Below are 27,894 nucleotides of genomic sequence, written 5' to 3' on the forward strand. Positions count from 1 at the left end.
GGCCGCCCTCCCGCAGCAGCAGGCTCACGGGCCCCACACCGGCCAGACGATGGCATCGCTCTGCTGGTACATTGCATGGGGGCTGACTGAGCAGGAGGAGGCACGGGGTTCAGGACGCAGCATTTTAAACGTAACCAAATAAGCATCCTGAAGTGGCAACAGAGCCTGAAGAGACAACAACTAACCTCTCCTCTAAACTGTTCTGTGAGGAAAACAAAATAGATGTGCCTTATTTATTTTATAGTTGGCATGCTATGGAGAAGCAACCAGAGGAGTGAAGGGGGAGTGGAACACTTCGGAAGATGACAGTGACCTTGAATGGAAGGAGCGTTAGCATTCAAAGGAACAGGCACAATCAGAACAATGGGTAAGCTTTAGAATTCAGAGATGCAGCAACAAACTTTTTTTTTTTTTTTTTTTAGATTTTATCCATTCACCCAACAGAGAGAGAGAGAGAGAGATCACAAGCAGACAGAGAGGCAGGCAGAGGGATGGGGGGGAGCAGGCTCCCTGAGGAGCCGAGAACCCAATGCGGGGCTCAATCCCAGGACCCTGAGACCACACCAGAGCCGAAGGCAGAGGCTCAACCCACTGAGCCACCCAGGTGCCCCCGGACTAAGCTTTTATTCTCTGCCTTTTTAACATGCCAAGATCTGTGAAACATGAAATTCTCTCAATTCACAAAAACTATGCTTTGGACCCAAACGAAATCAGAAATCAGCACCAGAGTTGTCAGACCACCGCATTCCCGGAATCATCCCCTCCGGACTTCAAAGAAACGCTGCGGTGTTTTCTGTTCCAGCAAACAATGACTTCTCCTAGTTCCCACGTACCCAAATACACGCCCTCCCCACATATGTGAAGCCCACCATGGGAGGGGCCATTTATCGGGTTTTCAAGGGCTCTTCAGCAGGAAGAGGAGGAAAGGCAGCGATGTGGGAAAGGCCTGTTCGATGTTTTTCCATTTGCAACCAACCTTGAACGTGCCCTTCTCGCAGCGGAGTAGTCAGATGCTGGCATGGCTTCTTCTGTGTTCTAGTGGTAAAACAGGTTTGTCCCTCTCTGCTAATCTGCTTCCTCAGATTTGCTTGCTACTACTGTGTTAGTTCTAAGTTCCTTCTTTTTCTTCCTGGTGAGAGATTTTGTTTTCACCTCTCCCAAGGTTACATTCTTCGGAGCCTCAGAAGTACAGCAGACTCAGGATGGCCTTTAAACGTTAACTACCTTTCTAGTTCCTCCATGCTGTGTTGTAACCAACTGTCAAGCACTTTATTAGATAAAAGGAAAAAATTGCCTTTTGTGAATCAGCCAGTGCTGTTGAGCTGGGGTTCTTAAATGGGGGTGACTCTGCCCCCAGGAGACATTTGGATACGTCTGGAGACACTTTTGATTGCCAAATCGGGGGTGGGAGGCGCTGCTGCTAGCGCCTCGTGGGTAAAGGCCAGCAATGCTAACCTTCCTACAAGGCCCGGGCCACCCACAGCAGAGAATTATCTGGTCCAAAATGTTGGAAGTGCCAAGGTTAGGAAACCGCGATTAACAGCAAGTTCTCCCCTGCACCCTATCCCCCCAATCAAGAACTCTGTCATCTGATGGTTAGGGGCTCCTAACAGCTAGCTTATGCTTTTCTCTCCCCTATAAAGGTTGTTTCAGGTAAATATCAAAATCTGACCATTTCACAACAAATGAAAGACTGTGAATTTGACGTAAACAGAAATGACACGAAAGCCATGAATGCTCGCAGACATTTTCTCGTATGGTGTTGTTAACAGTCCCATGAAGAAGGGGTTTAGGGCTCCATTTTACTCATGAGGAGACAGAGGCTCCATGGTTCCCAGGGAGGAACTAGGGGAAGTGGTGAGGAGAACCCTGATGTCATCCCGCCTGGCATTTTTCAAACCCCAGGCTGAGACCCATTTGGTCCGTCATAAAATCAATTTATTGCATCACAATGCATGTTGTTAAAGAAAATGAAATAGGAAGTAGGAAATGATAGTAAGTCTAAGAGTAAAACTGGTTTTGTGAAACTCTCTTTGCCACTTGGCTGTGACCATAAAAGCCAGAAGTCTGCAGTCCTGTCCAGGCAAAGGCTGTGCAGACAGGAAAATGGCACCACAAAGGGGTCGACTTGGCTGTGGTCACTAGCCATTCAGGGGTCTGGGACTAGAGTGGAGCTCGTTACCAAAGCAGTGCCTTGCCCGGAACCAGGTGCTCAGCCGGGGAAGAGAGCAAGGCATGGATGAGGAGCTCCCAAGACCAGGAGCGGGCGCCATCCCTTCCCTCCTCGTGACCGGCCATGAAGGCGTGTCCCCTGACGGGAGACTAGAGGGCTGGTGCCCAGCTGTCCCACTCCAACCCAGTCCAACCCAGGAGACTTCCCCTTTCAGCCCTCAGTACTTCCCTGAACACAATGAGGGGAGGAGCTGATGCTGGTAACGGCCTCTCCCAGAGAATTAATTTTCCGGCTCAATCTACCAACTGAAGCACCAGAGCAGACAGGACACCTTGGAGACCCTCCGGACCAAGGTCTTCTGTTCCCATCTAAGCCAAGTAAGATGCTGAGCTACTGATTCTGAATTTCTGAAAACTCACCTGAGGTGCACCCCTAAATTTTGAAGTGCTTATCTGTAGTCCAAGAAAGAAATTAACTTCAAGGTCACTTGGGGACCTCTTGGGGAAAAAGGTCCCAGAGCCAAGCTGCGTGAATCCTCACCTCCCCCCACCAGAGCAGCTTCTGCTACAGTTCAAGAGACCTGCTAAAGAGGGCAGGAAAGTCATCATTTAGAAGGGATCTTAGAAAACAGCCTTTGTTCCAAGAATCAGTTAAACTTCTATTTTTTAACTTTCATGGCTCTTTAGTTGAGACAATATGCTCAAAACTGTAGACAGTGTATTTCTGTGAACGGAGGTTCCCCTCAGCTCATTTTCCATCCTGGTTAAAAGCAGCCCCACATATGGTTAGTAGTTTTGTAGCTCAGGATGTAAACGATGGGGGACTCCCGTACTTAGGGTTACTCTCCAGGCTAAGAAAGGCAAACATCCCCCCACCCCCACCCCACGTTTCAGGTAGTGGCAATGAGAAAGGGCAGGCAAGGCACAAAATGACCTATGAGGACACGTGGGACTCTGCCCAGCTTCTGGTAACATTTGTCCTCCAGCACTCTTCCCGTAAGCCTGGGAGCACGTGGCATCCCTCCCACGCCATGGGTGACACGCAGGCACCAGGAAGCCAGGGGGCCCATAACCTGGACTGGCGTGCAGAAGGCCGACACCCACCCAAGACATGCAGCACCCCGTGAGCAACCCCAGCCTGGGTGCCACGTGCCAAAATCCTGACCGGCAAGCCTGACGCGCTGGGAACACAGCTGCAGCCCTGCAGCAAGAGCTGATCCAGACACTGAGCTACCTAGAGAAGCATCAAAAATAAAACTCCCAGTGGGGCTGCACGAGCCTGCCCACACAGAGAAGGGAGGAGGGAAGGGCCCAGAGGGTGAGAGCACAGAAGGTGAAGCAGCCGCCGGACAAACCGCCGGACAAACGGCTCTGATCCACGGCAGGACAGGCCCCTCACACGGCTGAGCACACTCGGTGGGACGCATGGAAAACGTGCTGCTCAGCAGCGAGCACAGGAGCGTGGCCGCCCCGAGCAGGCGGGGCCGGGAGCAGCTGGACACTCCGCTTCAGTGAGCTGTGGCAACATGGTGGCCCATTCGAGGACAGTAAGGACAGCCTTTCCGTACACCTTGGAGACACAGGGAAACACACTCCCTGCTCCGTGCTGGACAGCCCTGTCGTCTCTGAGGCTGAAGCCTTGGTCCCAAGGCCCAGCACCCTGAACCAAGAGCAGCAGGGCCGTAACTCACACTGCCCTTTGCCAGGAAAGTCACTCCAGAGCCCTTTCCCACAGGCGTGCTCCAGACACAGCCTGCCACACTCCAGTAAATCCAGCCAGCTTTCCAAAGACTGCTTATTTATGACGTATTTCAAAGCTCTGATAATGACTGAAAGGGACGATCCTTACTTATCTAGGTCAAGGAAAAGCACCGAGAATAAAGTCAGAATCCTCAAGACCTTCCCATCAAATAGTAATTCTTTCACCCATGCAACGTATTGTCACTTAAAATAAAGGCAGATGGTTATTCAACTACATTCCTGCTAATCAACGTCACAAGAAATCACACTTAACTAATAAAGTTTCTAGAAAACAGCCTGCTTGGCCAAAATCTTGTTGATTTTCTGGTTCTGAGTGACATTTCAAGGAAACTTCACAGTGAGACGAGCTGTCAGCGTAACGAACTCCATGCCAGGACCTCAGAGAACCTAGGATGGGGGCCGGGCAGAAGCTCACTGTTAGAAAAAAACCCCAACTGCATGCCACGGCCTCAAGGCCCTCAATCTGGCCCCCAGTCCACCCCTGACTTCAACTCAGCAGGCCCTAGAGCAGGGGTCAACAAACTCCAGATAAAGCAGGCCAAGTCAGCCCGCAGCTAGGAGTGCTGTGTATTCTTTAGAAGAGTTTTATTTAAAAGGAACAACAAGGCGGTAAAACAGGGTCTTGAGCCTCGCAGCTTCCAGGCACAGAGTGACAGGTGCCGGCGCCTGCTCTGATCCGCCTGCCCTCGCCTGTCCGCTGCCGGTCACGGGGAGCTGGCATTTCAGAAGAATTCAGCTCTGATTAAAACATAACCTCATGCCTATAAATAAAATGTCTTTTACACACTAATTAAAAATAACAGGCTGGCATTTGGAAACTCCCATAAACAAAAATAAAGAGTTGAAATAAAGAGCCAACAGTAGACTGTTTGATCTGAGCTCAGGTGGGTAAAAAGCCACATGTGTCTTCTCTGAAGTTTTTCCATTAACTCCTGAATTCATGGGGCTTTAAAATGGGTAACAACGTCCATCTTACCTTTTAATTTAACAATGTCACAGTGAGCTTTTCCCGATTTACTCCATTTTAGTGGCTGTGTAAGTTTTCATGGTTAACCCAACATACATGAAGTATTTCAAAATTGTATATCCATAAGAAGAAATTATGAAATAATTTGTTTTGTACACCATGTCTTCAATATCCATGATGCCTTTCACAATCGTGGCATATCTCACGACACCCACAGATCACACACCCAAGAGCCGCGTGTCCCCAACAGGCTTCCACTCGGCCCTGGGTGGGTCTCAAATGTTCAGTCACTTCAACCGAACACAAACCAAACTTGCTTGCATTTTAGGAGTTTTATATAAAAGTTTTTCATGCTGTGACCGTGTGCTTGTTTTTTACTTCAGATGACTTAATACAATAAATATTTACTATTTTATGTATATGAAAACTCCTGGAATTCATCTTGGGATTCACACCACATTCTTCACAATAAGCTAAAAGATACTACGAACCACATTATATTGCTTTCCCACAAGCATCCAGTTTTGCTTTTCAAACCATGGCTGTTAGATTTAGTTCTCATTTCCTTTACACATGGCTCCTTTCCTGTCCTAACTGAATGCAACCAGGAAGTTCTGGCACGTCTGAGCCGAGTTTCCTCAATGTGCAGCAGGATGGCGTGACCATGCACAGAACGACCCGCCTGAGTCTGTAATTCAAAAACACTCCACCCTGTCTGCTCGTTCCTTTAGGAGACTTATGTCTGACTTTATGATTTAAGGAGTAAAAGGGAAAAATCTCAGGACCTCAAGAGAGCCTAGTGACAGCCAGGATCAGAGGCCCCATCCCAGAGTGAGCACAACCAGGGAGCGGTTCACACTCTGCTCACTGAAGTAAGTACCTGCTCCGCACTCAGCAGCACACAGCACAGACACCGCTAAGGGAAAACAGCAGTTTCAACAGCCTGGAAGGCAATGGGACCCTCACTGGTCACCAACAGCAGGGGCCACCGTCTAAACCCCAAGGGCCATCCTGGTTACCTCTGCATCCTGTTGGGGGAGGTGGTACGTCTTCTCGAGGCTGTGCAGAGTTCGGGCGGTCAGAGTCTTCTGCTCCAAGAGATGCTCCAGAAGCAAGACGAGCTGGTCTGGGAGGAGCTGAGGGCAAAAGCAAAAAGTCTGTGAAAAGACTAGAGACTTGACCTTGGTAAAATCCCAGAGCTTACACCATATCCCCAAAGACACTGCACTCTGGGGCCTGATTAAGCCCCATTCCCATGGCTTTTCATGTCAGTTCTATACTTAGAGCAGATCAAAAGATCCAATGTTTATCTTTTTATTTTTAGGTTGTACAATGTTTTTTTTTAAGGTGTGCAACATGATGACTGAATATACATATTGTGCTGTGAAATGATAAAAACTGTACTGAACTTAATAAAACATTATCATGGTTCATTAGAGTTCTTTCTTTATGGCATGTAAATGCCAGAAAATATCATTTCACGCAGATAAAGACTCAAGAAGCCATCTGATCTTAAGCGAATACATAGAGAAGAAGAAACAGTTTTCAGATTTCCTGTACCACCTAAGCCTTGCAAATGTACAGCAAGAAATAAACGGCACATGATGAAACAAGAACCAGTTCTCACAATCCCTTCATTATAAAAATTTAAAGTTTACTATTCCATTAAAAAATTTAAAATGATTGTACAGGTGATTTTATACATGTGTGTATGTATAATCTTCACACACACAATGCACAAGATCACTCTTCTTACTCCTGAGTTTTCATACAGTCAAAAAATGGTGTTTATCACTTAAAGGCAAAGAGAGGAAGACGTTTTCATAGGACATAAAAAACAACGAAGATTTATGAGCCAACAGTATTTGTGAAATCCAAGAACTTAAAATGTCTTATTCACTACTGAACTGGATCAGCCCCGACCATAGGGCAGTGCTCAAATAAACTTAAATGTTTATTTGGTGGAGGAAAAAACAAATTTAAGATACATTTTGTGGGAACTGTAGAAACTGAAAAATATTTATTCTGAAGTCAGCGTTTTAAAATTATGACTTTGAATTCCATTATTATCTACATTTAGCTTTTTCTCCCTCCCTGCTTATGACCAGATAGGCCCCATCCGCTAACTCAATTTTATAGGTCTAGAAGTCAATCCTCCATCAACAGAACATTCACACCACCACCTGGACTTTAATGCCCACGTTGTCACTTCAGAAGAAAACTTAAGAATCACTGGCTTCTCTTGCTACCTTCTCTACCTTTTGGCCCCCAAGTGTGGACTCTGCCCCACCCCCCATTTCCAAACACACACACATAGACACTGCCCAACACGCACGGAGGAAAGCGGAGAGCATGCACCATATTCCCCAGGCACTTTCACAGTGAAAGCATTTCTTGTGCTTTCTCACAGTGCCCTTCTAAGTACTAATAAAACTGCTTTCCTAGAGACAAACATGGATGTACATCACTTGGTTCCTGGGCATTTTTATTTTATAACATCACTTCATTCCCCTTAGACTCAATGCTGTGGATCCTCTCTCAGGTTAACAGGGCTGAAACGAGGTGTCTTCAGCAGAACTAGAGGGTTACAACCAGCACTGACCCGTGAGGTCCTACAGGAGCACTCAAAGAACAGCTAACACTTCATTTTCTTTCCATTGTAAGTCATGTGCCTTTAAAATGTTTGAAGATATCAAATTACTATGTAACAACCAGTAACAAAAATGCCAGTTTTTCATTTTTTATAGTTTCCGACACATGAGGCTTTTATATTTTCAAAAATTTGCTGTTTATAAAACAGCCCAAATCCAGGGCTCTAGGGAGCCTCTAGGGAACCTCCTCACCGTCCACACCACGAGCAATCTCCTCAGGTCCTGCCTGGAGCCCAGGCTCCCTCAGCCCTCCTTCCCACCCGCAGCATCCTGCGGCCTCCCTCTCCGGATCTTTCTTACATTCCAAGAGGGGCCTTTCTCTGGTGGAGGCTCATCCTTCAGCCCCAGCCTTAATACACCCCTCAGGTGCCCTTAGCTCACTCCGCAACTGTCCTCCTGCACTTGAGCCTCTTCACAAAGCCAGCCTTTCTCCCCCATCACGGTCTCTCACACCTCACCAGGGCCCTTTATAAAGTGTGTCCCAGTTGCCCCCAGCAGGTGGTGGCCTGGCTTCTGCCTCTGCAGGGGCTGTGGAGGGGAGAGCCCGAGAGGAGTCAGAGGCCCATCCAGGCCTGACGGGCACTCTCAAAACTGCTGCCCAGCACTTCTGTAGCTAGCCAGCCCCAGGAGTAAGAGCTTGACATCGAGGCCACTCTAGATGCAGGAAGCTGGCCTCTGGGTAAGGGCCCACCCGACAGAGCACAGAACCCCCATCAGCTGGCGGCGCAGGCCCTGCTGGCTAACTAAACCCAGCAGGAACCGGCCCTGCCAACCTGCGGAGTTACAGGGAAGGAAGGAGCAGGCAGGAAAGCATCTCCCTATTACGTGTATGCGCTTACAAAGAAGCCTATTGTTACAACTCAAGTTTAGGACTTGCTTTAAACCAGAGAGACCGAAGGAGGGAAGAAGCCCTTGAGTAAGCTGATTCACCTGGTCCTTAACTTACCCCAACTGGGTTTAACCAACAAACACAACTCCAGCTTAAAACCAAAGAATTACTAGCTTCATACTTTTATATCCTAAAGTTTTCTTCTGAGCAGAAAGGTCACACATCCTCACAGAGAAACAAAACCAAAGGATCACTGAAGACCTTTGTCCTCCTCAAATTTTCCACGATGGAAAAATATTTATAGCCAAGCCCCCTGCCTGAAGAGGGACAGCGGAGATGGATGGCAGGGGGTCAAACCCTTAGGGCTCTTGAACACGTTTCATTTACTCTAACAGGAGAGGCAGACAGCAGGCCGCACGCCCCGCCAGAGAGCCCCCTGACCCCGGCAGCGCTGCTGGAGGGTCGGCCTGTGCCGCCTGTTCAGGGCAGACACAAGGCAACGAGGACCCACACAGAGGCCTGAGACCCTTTCTCTGGAAGGAATGCCGGGAGTCCTGCTAGTCCTATGCTTCAGAGCAGGCTTGCAGAAATGCTTCTCTCTTAGTAAACAACCTGTAGCCATCTGGCTTCCAACTGCGACTCTTCCAATTTACCAGGAAAAATGCAGTTTCTAAACAATGAGGAAAGTAGAGAAAATCAGCCATCAAATGCTATTTTAGTACACAGACAATATAACTGATTCAGTATCTTTCATTCACAAATAAGTAAACATTACATATTTTTTACATGACATTACAGACCCTGAAAAAAGAAGATATGAAAGCAAAAATGTGGTAAGCAGCTCCCTTTAATACAGTACATTTCTCTTCATAAAATAAACATTTAGTCCCTGTAAAGCCACCCTACAATGAAAAAGTACTATGTAATACACCAAAACGTTCGCACAGTAGCAGGGAGTGAGCGGACACCAGCGAATGTGCTCAAAATGCGGTCCTGGGCACCCCCCACCCCCGCGCCAGCAGCTGGCACGGCGGCGACGGGAAATGCGTGGGTCAGTCCACTCCCACCCACGTAGGAATCAAATTAAATTTCACATGACTTCTAGGCCAACTGTATTTTAATGCAGCAGTACTGAGAGCTTCCGTCACACTATGGGGTGATTAAGAAAAATAAAGTGCGCATCTCAGAACGTTCTCCTGAGAAAGCAGCTCCTCCGAACAGTATACGAGAACATGCCTTTCTTCCTGAGGGTCTGATGTGCTCGCGCCGCAGTCTCACAGTGACAGGAATAGAAGGTCCCTTCCTTTGCACAGACAAGGACTTCATGATGTGGTGATTATTTTCCATAGGGAAACCACATGGCATTTTATGAATTCATCTGCCTCAGAAACTTAGACAAAATAAGACAGCGGGGTGCCAAAGCCATGTGTGTACTGTGTGCGTGAAAGAGAACTTCAAGGCACTGTAAAACTCAAATAAAAAACGTAAAATGCTAAAGGGGGTCAGTCAATACAAATGCTATTTGTTCAAGATTTAGAAGTCTGCACTCTTGCTTTGAAGAGGGAGGATTCTGGAGTCGCGAATTACCCAGAAACGTACAAAGAAGAAAGAAGTCTACCTGGTATTTTTCCCAGTCCACTGAAGAGCTGAGGGAAGCCACACAACTCTGAATGGTTTTTAAAGAGTTTCCACACAGGCTCTTGGAAAGAAAATATGAATTTTCCAAACCCACCCTCCTAGTCTACAAGCAGCACAAAGCAAACAAGCCCTGACTCTTCCAGAAGCCCCTCACTGCTGTCAGAGGGGCATCACTCACTCCCGGCTCCCAGAGGACCACCCACGCAACTGAGCCCCTCCACCACGTCTGCCATTAGCAGGATGCAGTACAGGCCAGCTCGCGCCTGGATCAGAAAATGTCACCAACATGTCCCACCACTGACCTTCCAAAGGCAAGAACCGACTCGAAGAATGCAGCGCCACCGCTGCCTGCAGCCCTTCAGGAGGAGGGCGCCTCCCCTCGGGGCCCAGGCCGCCCGCGGCAGCCGCACACGGAGGAAGTCTCCGAGAGGCTCCCAGACGGGGAATGAGCCTGGGACTGAGGCAGCCACCGACTGACGGTGGCGTGAGTTCTATTATTACCCCATTATCACTCTGGATCGGTGCCTAAATGAAGCCTGCTTCCTCCCTGCTGCCATTTCCTTTTATCCTGGCTGGAGACTAAAAGCGGATCAATGGGGGCAATACATATGATGTCACTTCAATTTACAGCAACAGCCTCCCTCCTTCAGTCTGTCTGAAATACACAGAAAGATCAATTCTTCCCAAAAATGGTTAAAAAATGCTTAGGGAGCATTCTTCTTCCAGAAAAGCATTCTCTGCTATATTTGTCTATGTTACTACGGCAGGAACTGTTTACACTGAACAAAAACAGAAGAAATGGGGGAAGGAGAAAAATCTCAAATTCTCCTGTATGCTGGAGACTTGCTGGCTGAAATTCAACAGGAGCGGGGTCCAAACCAGAACTGAAGCAGCTGACCTTTCAAAGTCACAGGCTTTCGGGTGCAGAGGCACAAGAGAGACAGCAGTTCTGTGCCCTTTGGATTAAAAAGGTAATCCCATAGATATAAAAAGTCTTTTCTAGAAAATTTCCCTAAAGTCGAATAAATTCCTTTCTGCTCTTCCCAGAAAACACACACCACACCATACAGCCTCAGGTGCCCCCCAGGCCACAGTGCGAGAACAGACAGTGCCCCTTCGTGTACTCTTCTCCTTATAGGCAACAGGAACAGACTACAGGACACAAGGTCAAGCCTTAACAGATCATTTTTCAGATGGTGCTCTGACCCAATATAAAATAAAATAAGTAAAAACCTCTAAGTTATATAAACTTTTGTATCATGACTTTTGAAAATGGGATATAATTACAATAGAATTTAAAATATTCCTCAAAACATAGGAATTCTCCTTCCTTATAACCCCAGAACCCTGGTGAAGCAGACCTTCCAGACCCCAAACACCAGGACTATAGTCTTCACGTTGATGTCAGATTATGAACTTCCGTCATCTGTCATTTTCCTAATGATAAATGTTTTTAAGTGGCAAAAATTAAATTACTTAATATGTACACAGACAAGTGTATGCCTAAGAGCTGTTGTCAACTAAGGTATCATGATATAACTAAAATATTCTTGGTTTAAACTCAGTAATTTGTATAGAGAAAAAAGTAATTGGTTTGAGTTGCTACTGAAAACAAACTAAAAGCAAAACTTACAAAAGAACAATCAATCCCTACATGCTAACACAAAAACTTAATACACTTAAAGAACTGCCAAATTTAAGAAAAGAAGTCGCAGGTCTTTTGTATTTTGGGGACACAAACTCCATTTACCAACAAATGAAAGTCACCAAATAAAATAATTAAGAGTGAAAATAATTTCCTTCAAAATACAGAAAGCAATCAACAGACATACTTAGCCAGCATAATCCTTTGTGATTTTTCAAACATCTTTAAGGACTATGTCTGTAGTCAAATTTTAGTAGGAAAATTCAAGCAGAAGCAAATATTCATATAATTCATTTCACAGGGGGGAAAAAACTGCAAAACATTTTGGGAAACAAAAATATAGTAAACTCCCCTTGCACACATTTCTCGCCATCTTACCATACTACAGAAATAGCTCCCCCTCATTCTTTTTAATAGCTGCATAGTATTCCATTGTGTGGTTCCATACCATGGCTACAATCTGACATACAAAACCAGTTGACAGTTTTCACAATAAATGTATACACATGCTGGACCTTAGGGGGCCATAAATTAGTATGCAACTGTAATTTTGAGTTAGAAAATATTACTAGTTATAAATTAGGAATTCCAGCTCATAAGACATATACTCTTTGTTTCTGTTTGTTTGTTTAAGACATATACTCTTATTCAAGATAAATACATCAGAATTATAGACAATACTGTCTATAATACAATAATTAATATTGTCTATTAATACTTCAGAATTATAGATAATACTATTTTTTAAATCATGTCAAAAACATTTCCCAATAATTTACTTAATAAAGAGATCTACTTTATGAAGAAATTCAATACTGCGATCTAATTTAAGCACTGGAATATAGACAATATTATTAATTCTAAGATTCCTGTTAGAAAAAAACCTGCAAACCAAGAAAAGTTGGTTTGATACTTGTAAGCATTCCAAATTCTTTAGAAAGTCTTAAACAAGCCTGACATTGAGCATGCCATTGTTGTCATGGCAGAGTGAATGGACTGATCACTTAGGAATTTATAGGTTTTTTTTCTTCATGAGTAATGATTTTCTTGAGAAGCATAAAATTCAGATCAGGAATTGTGTCCCTTTGGCACCTTTGGCTATTGTTCTGGCAGGTTGCTGGGTAAGTGAAACAGACACGAAGATCCTAAGTCCTCTGGTAATATTCTGGGAATTTCCAACGTGAGGTGTTTACAAAGATTTATGTTCCAAAATGTATCACGATATAAACCATTAATGTACACATGGCCATAAAAGCTGACAAGAGGGTTGTATTTTATGCACTTTAAATAATGGGCTTTGTGTCAGCATATAGTTTGGTTAAAACTTTTACAAAAGTTGGGGAAATTAAGTTAGCAGATGAAACTGTGACCCTTATATAATGTGAAAACATGAGAATGATTGATGCGCCGGTCAGTTCTATCAGAATCCTCTCTGCTAATGACGGTGTTGGTTTTAGTCTCTGTGGTGTCACTTTCGGAAGTACCGCGACCAACTCAGGGTTCAATAGTAGAGCGCATGACCTGCCTGGTCTTTTCCTTTTTTCCTGCCTCCAGCTGTAAACTATTTTTCTTAAATCATGTCAAAAACATTTCCCAATAATTTACTTAATAAAGAGAAGATCTACTTTATGAAGAAATTCAATACTGCAATCTAATTTAAGCACTGAAATGTGTAAATGATTAAAGCACGTGCTCTAACAAAGTGCTGAACTAGCACCTGGCAACTGGGCGGGCTTCTGTGAAGAGGTCTAGTTAGTACAGGCAGTCTCTAGCAACAGTGTCACAAGAAACCCGTCAGCATCTCTCTAGTCTTAGAACAACAATACCTGAAAATAACACAGGTCTCCAAAGTTCTGATTTCCATGCTTCTCCATAAAGATGCTAACACCATCAGACAGAAGACATTAGTTCTGTGCACACAACACTCAAACACTGCCATAAATCCTACATTTTCTGAATGCTTTGCATATATAAAGCATTGCATCAAACAGCTGCATCCTCAGATTTTTATGTTGTCACTTACAATATAAATGAACTAGCAAATATTTTCAGTTTTTTCCAAGAGGGGGGGAAAAAAAACCAGTAAACTGTAACTTCATTAAAATTCAGAATTTTCCTTTCTTTCTCTAACTTCCTATATTACCCCCCAAATATCAAAATCACAGTCTGTGCCGGATTATTACAAATTAAACACTTGAGTCAATAACTGTAACAAGTTTAGATTCCCCTCTGTAATATCTGGGTGAATATATTTCATGTAGCCTTACTTCCCTGGTAAAGAGTGAGCTACAGAATATATACAAAAGGTGTTCATAAGCACAAATATATAACCCTTAGGAACATTTAGTCTAAAAATATACTTTTCCCTCTAAACAACTAGTGAATGGGAAAAACACAAAAACGAAGCTCTTATTGAAAATACACTCTTCAGTATCTTATGGACAAAAAAAGGATCCTCTCAAGTGGAAACAAAGAATAGAGTTCAAACAGAACTATATTGTAACTTCTGGAAAAAGTTTAAGAACTCCTTATAGACTGTAACCCAACAGTGCCCACTTCTTGTGCCATCTACTCCTGGTCGACATTCACATGTTTATCAAATTCAAACAAAGGAACTAATGTCCAATACAACAGGCGTTGTAATACAGTTAAGAATGACTGCAAGTACAGTTGGCAATCAACGATTTGCCAATTTAAATCTATTACAAGAAAACTTATAGCTACAAATGAAAATTCAAGCCAGAAGGGATTCTCACTTCTAAACTAAAACAAATTCAAAAACTATACACATTCATATACATCAATTTAAAAAGTTTTATAAGCATTCTGTCTAATAACAGATGTGGTAGAGAGTTCTTATTTTAAAAGCTAATGGTAAAATAACTGAAATGCCTCTGCGATTGTAATCAACTGTATTTAACGAAATGATGACTCCGTGAGGTCTTTAAGGAACTAATAAAATTTTAAGTCAGGTTGTATCAGGAGCTGTAACAACCCATCCGGCTTTAAGTGCAAAAACTTCATAGTACCTCTAAGAGAGACCAGCCCTTTGGTTTCTAGAGTCTCCTTGTTAAAACTTGGTATTCAAGATTAAATTTTTTCAAACTATCGAAATTACCTGCTTAAAAAGAAAGTAAGCCACAAAAGCATTTTAAGACAATGGTACTAAAAAGACTGTAAGGTGAGAAAAAGACCAGAAACAGGAGGAAGGAGAAACCAAGTCAATCACTGGCCTCGGCATGGACACGGACTCAGGCACAGATGGATGGACACACACACACACACACACACTCAACATGTTTTTAAATGCAAAACATAATTTATAAACAAATTTCATTCTTGGGTGTCTACTCTGGCCTAGAATGCTAACATTTCATCACTCCTGATTCCCACCCTTTCTTCTTCACAGGGGCATAGTCAAAACAACAAGAACATCTTTGGGTTAGACTTTTTTTTCTAATATTCTTCCTAATATTCTTCCTATATTTTCTACCAAATCCAAACCAAGCATGACTTTAGCCACATGTCTAAAATGTGTTGTGGTTTCTATCATAATGGTGACAAGGAGAAATGCCCCTAAATACATGTATAGTCAACCACAACTAAGAAGGCATGGTGGGGGTAGGGCAGACAAGGGTGAGGAGTCAAGCTGCATGAGTGACTGTGGGCAATAAAACAATAAAGTTGTGTTTACTTAATAAATATACGTCGAGAGTGTGGTTCCACTGACTGTCCAACGGCTGAGGATTATTTCACAGAACTGAATATATATAAAGCATGAGTCACATTTCACTCAAATTCTGTACACTTCTGGATTCGAGTCCAGAATTCGAGACAATTTATATCCAGGATTAACTCTGGAAAGTTTCATGAGGAACAAAGCAAAGGATTAACTTGGGAAGGGTCACTCTGAAACTTACAGTAATTCGGATTATTGAAAAAGATGTGGATTAAAGAACTTCAGGAGAAAGAAAGGGAACAAGTTTCACGTACTTTCAAAAAAAGTTTGCTCCATTTTCAACTTCTTCTCTCTCCTTTACCTCAACACCAGCTCACCTGAAGGGAATGGAAGTTCCTACTGGGCCAGCATTCTGTATGAAGAGAAGTGGCTGCCTTGTGGATTGACATCATGTGAAAAGGCAAACAGGTGAACGAAAATGTAATAAAACCACACAGACATGTTTAAAGCCAGATATGCTTACTCCCAAGTTGCGTGCTATGTACAAATGGTTGAATAATTCACGAATTAATGTACTTCCCGTCGTGACAGACTCTATTCCCAGCTAAACAAGTAAACTAAAATAATAAGTTTTATAAAAATATTCTTTGGGGGACGCCTGGGTGGCGCAGTTGGTTGGATGACTGCCTTCGGCTCAGGGCGTGATCCTGGAGTCCCGGGATCGAGTCCCACATCAGGCTCCCAGCTCCATGGGGAGTCTGCTTCGCTCTCTGATCTTCTCCTCACTCATGCTCTCTCTCACTGTCTCTCTCAAATAAATAAATAAAATCTTTAAAAAAAAAAAATATTCTTTGGGAGTGAAATGTCCACATTATTGCTAGAAGAGTTCATACATTATAATCTTATGTCTACTGAGAGCTCCAGCTGGGACTCACGGCCTGTAGCAGCCTGAAGCTGATACAGGAACAGGAAATCTGAAATGCGGCCTTGTTTGCTGCCATGTAAATATTTTCTCATCTGAATTCAAGTACTTAAAAGTCAATCCAACAGAAGTAAGTCTTCAAAGATGCAAACACATGGTTACTAACTATGGATCTAAAAATTTATGCGTCTAAAATCCTAAAACTGCTAACTATGTATCTAAAATCCTGGTAGGTCAGAGACCTACTAATACTTTTCTAAGAGGTATAAGCACAAACATGACTAAACCCATGATGTGCTTTCTAGGAGCAATCTAAAATCTCAAGCATGTGCATGTTATTCCTAACAGATTCCTAAAGAAATTTCACAAAAATTGTAGTTAAGTTTTAGCAATTAATTTTTATATCTTCCTTTTTGTAGGTATAATGTGCTTATGTAAAAAATTAACAGCACAGAACTTCTGAAAGTTACAGGAAATGTTAAGGTGTTTCTAAGTTTTCTGTTTATTCAATTTTAATGGAGACTAGTCCACTGGAAAAAGCAAACTTTCCTTCCCCTTAGTATACCGAATTATCTGTGTAAATTAACTTGAAATTTATCTTTACCAAAAAAAAAAAGGGGGGGGGGGAGAGAGTGAGTAATGAAACTTAGTTTCCATTATAGAGATCTTTAAATTTTTTAATTAAAACTAAAAAGTACTTTTAAAAATGGCATTTTCCATCTTTTAACAAACTTTTTGCTATTTTGCTTTTACAATATATCAAAGTTAAAGCATACCTATTATAATCTATACATTCTATACCAAAGTGAAGCTTGATTCATTTAAAATAAATAAACTTGAAAAACCAGTGATCATGGATTCCCCCCAAAATGAAAAATGGATACCCAGCTTTTAAAATGACTGAAGGCAATCTCACAGGTTGAGAACCACATCACTGATTCCACAATGTAGGGTTTTGACTCATCTGGAAACCTTGTAATAGTTGAGACAAAAAACGAAGAGGCTACTCCAACCCGGGTAAGCCAAACAAACTTCTCTTTAGAGTCAAAGTTTAAAATGCAGCTTTTTTTTTTTTTTTTTGCTTTGTCTGGGTTAGCTGTCGGGCAGTAAGTCTACATTTCCATCCAAGAACGTTCTTGCTAGGTAGGAATTATGACCAACGACCAGAACCCCTCTAGTTCAGCACACACCCTTAGGAGAGCAGTTCCCTAGAAAGTTCTCTAAAGTTACTCTGTGCAACATTTCTAAAGGCGGATCCAGCTAGAAGCAGTAATTTTTGTTGTTCTTTCCTGCTGGGTTTGTCCTTTAAACGAGCTTTCTTGTGTGCCATCAGAACCACTTGCTTACCTGGCCTTTTTTCCTTGAAGCCTTGGTCCATACAACACGACCAAAATTACAACATCGACGCCCAGGCCCTCGAACACACTCTGCAAGTTAAACTCTTGACAACAACTACAAAAGCGTGGAAATAAAGGCAACAGCCCGTCAGAAGCACCCTATAGTATTTCCGAAGGCAAGGAGAGCCCCATTCACGTCAAATGGCATCACCACAGCAGTAGGAACGCAAACTCCACAGAATGGGCTGTTAGCTATGAGCAAATAAGGAAGGGCAGGATTATGAAGCAGAACGAATAACAGTGAACCAAACTTGGCTTTCCCTCCCGCTAAAGCTCATTTGGTGCAAATACTGAGGTTCAAAGGAAGAAAACGAGAAGGGGATTCGGTAGACAGAGAAGAAACCACTCTAATTCCCCTAACGAACACCAGCTGACGGCCCCGGGCCCCCGCAGCTGTCAGACGCGGAGGGCTGCGTGAGGCGGGTGGAGCCGTCTACCCGGAGGGGAAAACGTCGTACTTACTGAGGTTCCCATCCCGGCGCGGGCCGGAGCCTGGAGTCCGCCCGGCCCGGGCGCGGCGCCGGCTGATATCTCCCGCGGCCGCCCCGCGCGCCGCCTCCTCCTCCCCAGCCAATCCCCGGAGAGGCCGCCGGCCCGGCCGCGCCGCGCCGCGCCCCGCCCCGCCCCACGCGGCCAGAGGCAGCCGCGTTCCCAGCGCGCGGCGTCCCGGCCCGGCCACACCCCTGGCCCCCACCCCGCCCCGCCAGTCAGCTCCCACCCGGTAATTACTCTAATTAGAAGTCTTAGTCTCAGCAGTTAAACAATGTAGGAACCAGTCCCAACACAGCCTGCAATTCAAGTGGCTTTGAGAACAAAGGCAATCACAGCTGTAGCAATTTTTCCTCTAATTTATAGAATGTGAAGACTTTCTCTCACTGCACGTTGTACTTAAAAAAAAAAAAAAGTTTAACCTCTGGTATACATGCCCTTTCACAAAGGATATCAGCATTTCTGTGGAAAAACAACAGCACACACCAGCTACATGTAACAAAGAAAAAAGAAAACCACCGTTTGAAAAAAAGAAAAAATTTTTTCAACTTTTAAGTTTGGTCACTCCTGCAGAACGAATATTCCTGGATCACTTGGCGGAAAGATGCAAGATGAACAGAGATGTGGGAGGACTGTTTTCTTACAGTTTATAGACTATGTGAATAAAAGGGAAACACACTACCCGGGGCACCTTTCTAGTAACCAATCTGAGCAATTCTTAACTAGTATGGGTGGAGGTTGCTAATTGTTCACACTAACATCAGCTGAATGGTTACTTGCCAGTCCAAGAAGGAAAACGCCACATGCGAACATTCAAGTTTCCTGGGTGCAAGAACAGCTTTAATGTCTAACGACTTGCATCTTCACAGAAACAACCAGAATATTTCAATAGTACAAAAGAGGCCAGTCTTTTTTCCAAGACTCTTCCAGCAATCCCAGTCGATAAAAGTCACCAGAATACAGTTCAACAAAATCACCACCCAGAATAGCTATTTCAAAGATTTGGGGAAATTTACGTCTCAGGAATAAGGCATTTCTTGAAGACAGATACAATTCACAATAAAACCAGGAAGATAAATATGGTCCCAAACCCAAGGAACCCTCAGGAAGGGATGTGATCAGATCTGTTTCCCCTAGAAAATTGTAATAATCCACTCACAGCTCTTTTGGGTATGAAACTCTTTGTTCTAATTTTAAATGTACACTGGAATTTTCAGGGTGAGTAAAATTATAACCATAAAATACGTTAGAAAAATAAAGCATCAAAACCAAAAAAAAGTCCTTTCTTATTTTATTGTCCAGTATTGGCTTGATCTTTAAAGCAATCTGCATCCATTTTAGAAGAATTACTCAACACTCAAAAGTTTAGGTGAAAGAGTAAAAAAAAAGAAAAAAAAATGGCAATGAACTACTGAAGTACAGAAATAATAAAAACAACCGTTACATAAATGTTGCACAAAACAGGTTACATGTCTTATATGTCTCTTCCCCTTTCAGTATATTTTTCCACAAACACAGATTTTAAGTTTTTCAAAATTTCAGTAGTATAGTGTTCATATGCTTGAAAATTTCTCCATTTTCAAATGAAGGAAATCTTAACTGTTCATGTTATAAAAAATGAATTTCATATCTTAGTTTGTTACAAATGCGATTTTTGTTTAGCAGCTGTTTGCCTTTCCAGATGTTAACAGGACAAATTTCTGAACACAACTTAGTTTCGCTGTAGTAACCACTTAAAAAGTCAATCTCTTAACAAGAAAATCAACTAATTTCAAGTTAAAACAAGTAGAGAAAGTAAGAAACAACTAAAACCACATGGAAACACTTTCAAATGTTAATGTATCTAACTCTTTTAAAAGGTTAAAGCCCTGAAAATAAGAAGGTATTCTTAAATGCTTAAATTAAGAAGACCAGGTGCCTGAGACATAAACACATAAACAGAGTAAGCAATTGAGAACACAAGGAGAAACCTCCTCCAGAGAAAATATAGTACTTCCCCCAAACCTATCCTTCCAAAATTCCCCACTAACTCAACATCTAAATCTTTAAATGGCTTTAAAGTTTTCTTGTCTAAATTAATCTCTTTGTGTACAAGACACGACAGCTCCCTTTAAATGTTAAGAACATTAATAAACTTTATGCATGTTTTCAAATGTATAAGAACACAAAAATTCAGTGTAACTCTTCAAAAAGTATCAGTATGAAAAATCCACGTTATGTTTTTTCAGATAATAAACAACAAATATTCTGCAATGACAACCAGACAATAAATTTTTAAAAATATACTAAAATGCCTTGTAAAAGTTAACATCTAAACCAGCCAAGCACCCATGCTGCTATCTGCCTCATCGCGGACACAAACTTATTTTAACATTTATTTTTAAAAGCAAAAAACTCATTGACAATTAAGCTGTTGGCCAAACCTGCAATTTTGTTTTAAACTGAAAGGTAAACACACCAGGAGTTAAGATGAAATAACACATAACGTCCTGAAAGTATCTCCATGTAAGAGCGAGTTCTCAGCATCAGAGATTCATTTCTTGTTGATTCCAATACTAGTTGCTCAAGCTACTATTACAAGTACCATTTCCCCCTTTGGAAGTCAAATTAATAGCCCTACCCTCCCCCCGAAATTACTGTTAAGATTATTGCTTTTTGAAAGAAGCCCTTTTCTAAAGCAGAGCGCAATCTCCCGCTGGCCCGCGCGCTACAGAGCCACTGGCGCGGCACCGTGTACCCCACCTCTCTCCAAAGCAAGAGCGACGACACCTTTCCAAAGCTTTTCAAAAGCAGATCCCCAAAGGCCACTATCAATTCCATGGGGCCCGCCGGGCGATGCTGCCCTAAATCTATCTGTACGTCTCGCTCCATGCTCTCAACCAGCTTCACCTAGGTTTAAAGGCAGGTACAACTACACTGACACCTGTCCCCGGAGCACTTTAGTCTCTGAAAAGCAAAGAATGACCTAATTAGAAGCACAAGGACAATAGATTATGAAAGGCTGAGGCGGAGAACAAAATTACAAAAAGTACCAAGCTCTTAGGAGACCAAGGCTCTCGCGCAGCAACCAACGACGAGAACAACGCTCTCGGGCTCCAAAGCCGAGAGCCTAGGTGAGTGCGCAGGATCCCTCCACAGGACTCCCACAAGCCCTTCGCCGGGAGGGCAACGCGCACAGCGTCCACCAGCAAGGCGCAGGCAGTCCTCAAAGGGGAGACGAAAAACAAGAGGGATTCAGGGAATTCCAGGTGTGCCCAAATGCTTGGCTCTAAAGGCGGGAGTACACCTAACGCAAGAAAGTTTCAACCAAATCAAGTCGTGTGGGCCCTGGGGCCCCACAGGCCGCGCTTCGTCCTCGTCGCCCCGTACCGCCAACCGACACCAGCCACCAACCCCCAGATAAAGGTCCGCTCGCGCGCCAGGGTCCCGGTAGCCTCGCAGTCAGAGAGCGGGGCACGCGGCGCAGGAGTCTACCTGCAGAGGGAGCGGGCGGTGGGCGGAACGCCGGGGCTCCCACGGAGGAGGCGGTGTCCTGGCCCCGCCCCTGCCCCGCCCCCAGCCGCGCAGGTGTCCACAGGGCCGACGCACACTCTACGCGCCGCGCCGCGCGGGGCCAGGGTCTTGTCTGGTGCGGGGGATAAGACTACCTCCCTTTAAAAACAGCGCCCTTTCCTCCGAACACAAATAGCCGGCAGTAGAGGGGCCGTCAGCAGGCAAGTCACCTAGAACCCGGGTCTACTCACCTAGTGTGACCTTGGGCGGAAACACAGTGACTTCCGTTCTCTCCAGCCCAAAGAACTCTATCCAACTCAAGGGTGCCAGGAAACCGTCGGCGCCCTTTCGGGCTAGGAACCGCCCTTGGTCCTGGGCAAAACTTTACAAGCGCCCACCCTCCTCCCGCATGCTCCCCAAACGCCAACTGTGCCGACATGGAGTGGAGCACCGACTGAGACAGACGGTCGAGCCTACTCAAGTAACCGCCAAGTGTCAAGCAGTCTTCAAAGCAGTCCTCCATTCTCCCACCCTCCCTGATGTGCAGCGCCTTCCTCCCTTTATGAGGGTCCCAGGGCCTCCTTAGGCCTGCGTGGTGGCGAGAGCCTGGATTACAAACCCACGTTGTCCACGCCCATCAGGACAGGTGAGTTTTGCTAAAGCACAACTCTGATTCTGGCCTTTTCTTCTCTCTGTTCTCTGATACAGTGAGTCCCCTGTAAGCTCCAGTGTGTGTCATCCAATGCACTCTGTGCCAGTCCCAATCCTCTCAGACCTTCAAACTTATTTCTGCAAACTGGTAAGAATTGCTAATACCAGTCCCTTCACCTGGAATGCCCTGACTCTCCTATAATCACTTTCCATGGGCTACCTTTTTCAAGAATCCTTCCAGCCAACACCTTGGGCTTTCTGGGTTTTGTCTTCTTGTCCATCCCCACGCAGGCGGTCCCACGCTGCCATGCAACAGAACTAGTGGAGTTCTGCTATGCACACCCCGAGTGTCTGAGCTCCTAGAAGGCCGCACTGTCTTTTCTTTCAATCTCCCCACCCAGCACCCAGCACAGCCAATTTCGAATTGATGTCACCTGTCTTGTGGCAAGATCAAAGTTTCAATCTTGTGCCCATTAGCACTAATTTTAGCAACTAAAATGATGAAAATTTGTTAAAATAGTATCAACTTTAAAAGAGAAATTCAAAGATAATACATTTTTTTTAAAGCCTCATACCATTAATTTCACAGGCAAAGAAAGCTATTACAGGTAAATGTCATATCTACTTTAGGGACATTTTCTACTTGGAAGCTGTTGACAGCTTAACCACTGCTGATCCGCTTTATGCAAATGCAGATGGTGCTTTTCTCCCAGAGAACTGCACACATTTGTGATCTCAGCTGACTTTGCCATGGCTTTGCAGACATGGGCACACACCACCCAGAGCCTTAAAAGAGATGGCTGGGGAAAGGGGACGCAGAAAAGTCCAGCCATTTAAGACACAAGAAAAGCACACAGTGCTTAAAAACTATGTAAAATTTTACAGATATGAGTACCAAAAAGGATGTTTAGAGTGTCAAAAATAGAGTATCATTTTTATTAGAGGTTTTCCCATGAGGTTAGATGTTAATAACAAATTAAAGCACAAAAAATTCACAAGACAAAAAATAATTCAATTATTCTTAAGTCAATAAAACTATAATTGGATCATTCTTTTGAATAGAGAAATGCCATTTCCCCCAAACTAAAATTAAAATATTTTTATGTCAGACTTAAAATTTCTCTTTATTCAGTAGTTGACATTAGATATTACAGTAAAATAGAAACCCATTTATGCTAAAAATACAGATGACCTTTTCTACTGTTGTACATGTACATACATACATAATTTTTCCAGGTAGTAGTTGTAAGAAACCTTGGTAAGAAGCTATGAAAATCCACTTTTTTTTTTTTTTTTTAAGATTTATTTATTGAGAGAAAAAGAGAAAGAGCACACGTGCATGGGGGTAGGGGCAGAGGGAGAGAATCCTGAAGCAGATTCCCCACTTAGCTCAGAGCCCCAGGACCCTGAAATCATGACCTGAGCCAAAATTAACAGCTGGATGCCTGACTGACTGAGACACCCAGGCGCCCCTAAAACCTACTTCTAATACCACACAGCCTGTATCTGTCTATTGGCCAACCCTAAGAACTCCCAATTCACTAACCTTTACACTATCAACACTCTCTATTGTGGGAAGCAGGATAATGGCCACGTCCTAATCCCTGGAACCTGTGAGTACTTTAGATTAGCTGACAAAAGAGAATTAAGGTTGTTAATCAGATGACTTAGAAATGGAATAATCCTGGATTATCCAAGCGAGCCGGAGGTAATCACAAAGTCCTTAGCAGTGAAGAAAGCAGACAGGGAAGAGAGAACCAGAGAGATAGCAGTATGAGAAGGAGCAGCTCTGGCCTTGCCCATTTTGAAGGTGGAGGTAGGGACCATGAGCCAAGGACTGCAGGGGCCTCTGGAAGCTGGAAGAGATGAGGAAGCAGATGCTCCCACAGAGCCTCCAGAAAGGAAGAGAGGCCTGCTGACACCCTGAGGTTAGTCCAGAGAGACTGATTTTGGACATCTTATCTCCAGATACTGTAGATAATAAATCTGTGTTGTTTTCAGTCCCAGAATTCCTGGTTATGTTACACCAGCAATAGAAAACCAATACATCTGGGTTCCAAGTTCCCCTTATAATCAATGTCACTGATGCTCAAAATAAAAACATCCTTTAAAAGCTCTCAGCTACACCTACACTCTAATCTGTTTCCTCTTAAGAGGGGAGAACTTCTTCCAGGTCCCTCCCCTCATCCCCAAGCACACAGCTCCACAGAGAATTTCAGGCTCGAGTCTAGGATCTGAGAAGTTTGCTGGGGTTGGTAGGTTGAGTGGAGAAGAAAACTAGAGAGGAGGTCTAAAAGCCCTTTCAGGGGCATTTGGGTGGCTCAGTGAGTTAAGCCTCTGCCTTCGGCTCAGGTCACGATCTCAGGGTCATGGGATCGAGTCCCGCATCGGGCTCTCTGCTCAGCAGGGAGCATGCTTCCTCCTCTCTCTCTGCCTGCCTCTCTGCCTACTTGTGATCCCTCTCTGTCAAATAAACAAATAAAAAATCTTTTAAAAAAATAAAAATAAAAATAAAAGCCCTTTCGGGTCTGGTTCCTAACCGCTTTGCTGCTTTTATGGTACCATGGAGGCCAAGGCAGAGCATGTCAATGAAACAAAGGACAAACATGAAACAAAATGCCATAGGCAACCACGTCTTGATCAAATCTAAGAGCGATTCAAGTTAATAAGTAACATAACCCCACCACCTTTTTCATGGCTTTAATTATTACAGCCAGTAAAAAATATTCAGGCCATCCCTGTTTAGTGATGTTTTATTTACCCCTAAAGGCTGAAGTCTTCATTAAAAGCAGAAGAGTTGTGTTCAATTCAACACATATGGTGAGATCACAGCCCAGTTTATTGTAGTTTTTTGAAGCATCACCTTCCTCCCCCACCTCCCCCAGCCCCGGCCCAACATATACACACAAATGAGGACTCTGGATACACACAATGCTGCAATTACAATTGGGCCCTATCAGGTTTTAGGTGGCTACATAATTGATTTAAAACACAAACTAATTTTTTAATAGTTCCCCACATTTTCTATTTTTCTAGCACAAAACAGTCTTTTCCTGGGGCCATTTCCTCCACTGTTCAAAGGGCACAATGCTGCTGTTGAAAGGGTCTTCCTTTGCCCCCAGATGTTTTACTTGGGTGTGCTAAAGCTGGCCAAGTTCCTGAAGAGCATGGGGCCTTGTGGTTGGGAAGCCAGAAGAAATGTCTAAGTGGTAAAAGGAACGGTAAGAGGTTGGAGCAATCCACATGTCCATGAGATCAGTGTCATTGCTTTTTTTTTCCCCATGGTGCAGAGACTATAAGGAAACTGCCCGATTTTGATGTTTTCCGAAGTCCACACTATTATATTTTCCAAGGAGAAACAATTAACCAACTGTATCTTTCCAGACAAACTCTTCACTGAGGGAGGAAGGGTAAGTCTTTGTCATGTCCTGTATTTTAAAAAGCAATTTTTTTCAAGTGTACCTCACTTGGATGAGTGATTTTTGTATTTTTGGCTCTCCTTTGGCATTACTATATGTGGAGCTGAACCGGCCTGAAAGGAGCAAGGATCACATCCAAAGTAAGACCCTGCCCCTAACGAGACAGGAAGACTGAGGTGGAGGTGGTTCTGTCAGGAATGGCCTCACCTCCATGAACACACCACCAGGAGCGAAGGAGGGAACAGGAATAGGATATGTGAGACATCTCACCAGTAGATGTCTCTTGGAGCAGCTGGTCAGAAGTAAGTGAAAGAGAGCTCTATGCTCTTCTCTTTAATCCCAGGGATGGAGACAGGTTCTGGAGAAGCCACAGAAAATGTGGAGCCACAGGCAGTGGGAAGCAACCTAAGAGGAAACACACCTGGGCCCAGGGCTGTGACATTTTCCCTTTAGAAAAAAATACTTTTGTTTCTGTACAATGGTCTAAGTCTGAAAACTAAACTTGGCTTTGTGTTCGACCACCCTTTCTTTTTTTTTTTAAGATCTTATCTTTAATTATTTTAGAGAAAGAGACTGTGCGCACATGCAAGCAGGGGGAGAGGCAGAGAAAGAGAGAGAGAATCTCAGGCAGACTCCACCCTGAATACAGAGCCCTACATAGGACTCAATCCCAGCACCCTGAGATCATGACCTAAGCTGAAATCAAAGAGCCAGATGCTTAACTGACTGAGTAACCAAGGTGTCCTGACCATACATTTTTATTAGCAGAACTGCACGTGGTGAAATACAGCCCTCCCTCATCTCTAGTTCTTGGAAACCCAGCACTGTAATTCTAAAAGGGAGGGGGACAGAAAAAAGAGGCTGGGCATTAAATTTTACAAAGCACAGGAAAAATAATTCCTATCAATGCAGGCACAAGCCTGTGGAAGGGCTTGGGGAAGCAGAGCCCACTGGTGAAGCTGTGGCCTCAAAGTTGCCTGACCCTGTGCACCTCTCCCCTCTGGGCTGTCCTCTGGGACTCGGGAGAAACCATCCTCCTCCACATGCCGCTGCTTGTGGATAAAGGGGGCTAACAAGGCCTGAGTTTCCTCTTCTAGCCCCTCCTACATGCCCATACTGCTATTATTATATTCGCAGAATTAAATTAAAATAGCATCCTTAACATGCTTCAGTTCTGTGGGAAAAGGAACTGTATCAATCATATAATAACTATAAAAATCTAACATCCTCTGAGAAAAAAAAAATATGAGCAATCTTACTTAGTCTGCTGTTACAAATCATAGTTCTTTTTTTTTTTAAGATTTTATTTATTTATTTAACAGAGATCACAAGTAGGTAGATAGGCAGGCAGAGAAAGAGAGGGAAGCAGGCTCTCTGCTGAGCACAGAGCCCAATCTGGGGCTCGATCTTAGGACCCTGGGACCATGACCTGAGCTGAAGGCAGAGGCTTTCACCCACTGAGCCACCCAGGCGCCCCACAAATCATTGTTCTTGCTGGTAAATAACACCAGTGGCTATTGTAAAGATTTTTAAAAAGGTAGTAACATGGAAAATGAATGAATGACAATGGACAAACACGGATGTTCATAGCAGGGGTAAACAAATTAGTAAACTAAGTCGTTTCTGTTGTATAGCCTGCCCTAAAAACCTTTAGGAGAAGTATTTTTAAAGAAAACTGCTGTGTTGTATTTGTAGGATAGGACTTACTGGAAATGTGACCCAGTTTTTAGTGAAGCCACAAATAATTAGCACTTAAGACACAGCCATGTAAAAAAATACAAATTTATTAACTGTTTCTATTAGGAACACAATATATTGATTTGTTATTTGCAAAAATACGATTCTTAACCCCACAAGTACAATTTAAGTCACTTTATTTTGTGCTGTGTCCTGAACTCCAGAAGAAATCCTTATGGCAGGATGTCTGGCTTCCTCATTATAGGAGAGTTTTAAGTGGAGAGGCACTCAGTGACTTGTCTGTCTAGATGCACAAAGGTTAGAACCCCGCGGCCAGCTCATCCCCAAAGTCCCAAACGCTGCTGCTACTAAACAGAACAAATCCATTTTTTTTAAAAAACTGGCTCACAGACTTTACTTTTTAACCTCTAACGTTACCTTTTTTTGGACCTTTCCCAACTGATCCACAGTCCTCAAGGTGCAGACTCCCAAAGCGCATCAAGCA

The 27,894-nt window shown here is 43.7% G+C and overlaps 1 protein-coding gene across 6 annotated transcripts in view; it reads right to left on the reverse strand.

Moving 5' to 3' along the window:
• LOC122917633 (aminopeptidase O (putative)) overlaps window positions 1–27,894 on the reverse strand; it is a 336,369-nt gene that overhangs the window by 15,925 nt on the left and 292,550 nt on the right. For 4 of the 6 annotated variants that reach the window (XM_044265753.1, XM_044265752.1, XM_044265758.1 and 1 more), the window contains one exon: window positions 5,920–6,036. In XM_044265753.1, coding sequence (XP_044121688.1) covers window positions 5,920–6,036 — 117 coding nt within the window. Of the gene's footprint in view, window positions 1–5,919; window positions 6,037–27,894 lie in introns of those variants that run through there. The other 2 variants (XR_006386419.1, XR_006386420.1) reach the window with 2 other exon arrangements.

The sequence above is a fragment of the Neovison vison genome, chromosome 9 (assembly GCF_020171115.1).
Source record: "Neovison vison isolate M4711 chromosome 9, ASM_NN_V1, whole genome shotgun sequence".
In the NCBI taxonomy this organism is placed as follows: Eukaryota; Metazoa; Chordata; class Mammalia; order Carnivora; family Mustelidae; genus Neogale; species Neogale vison.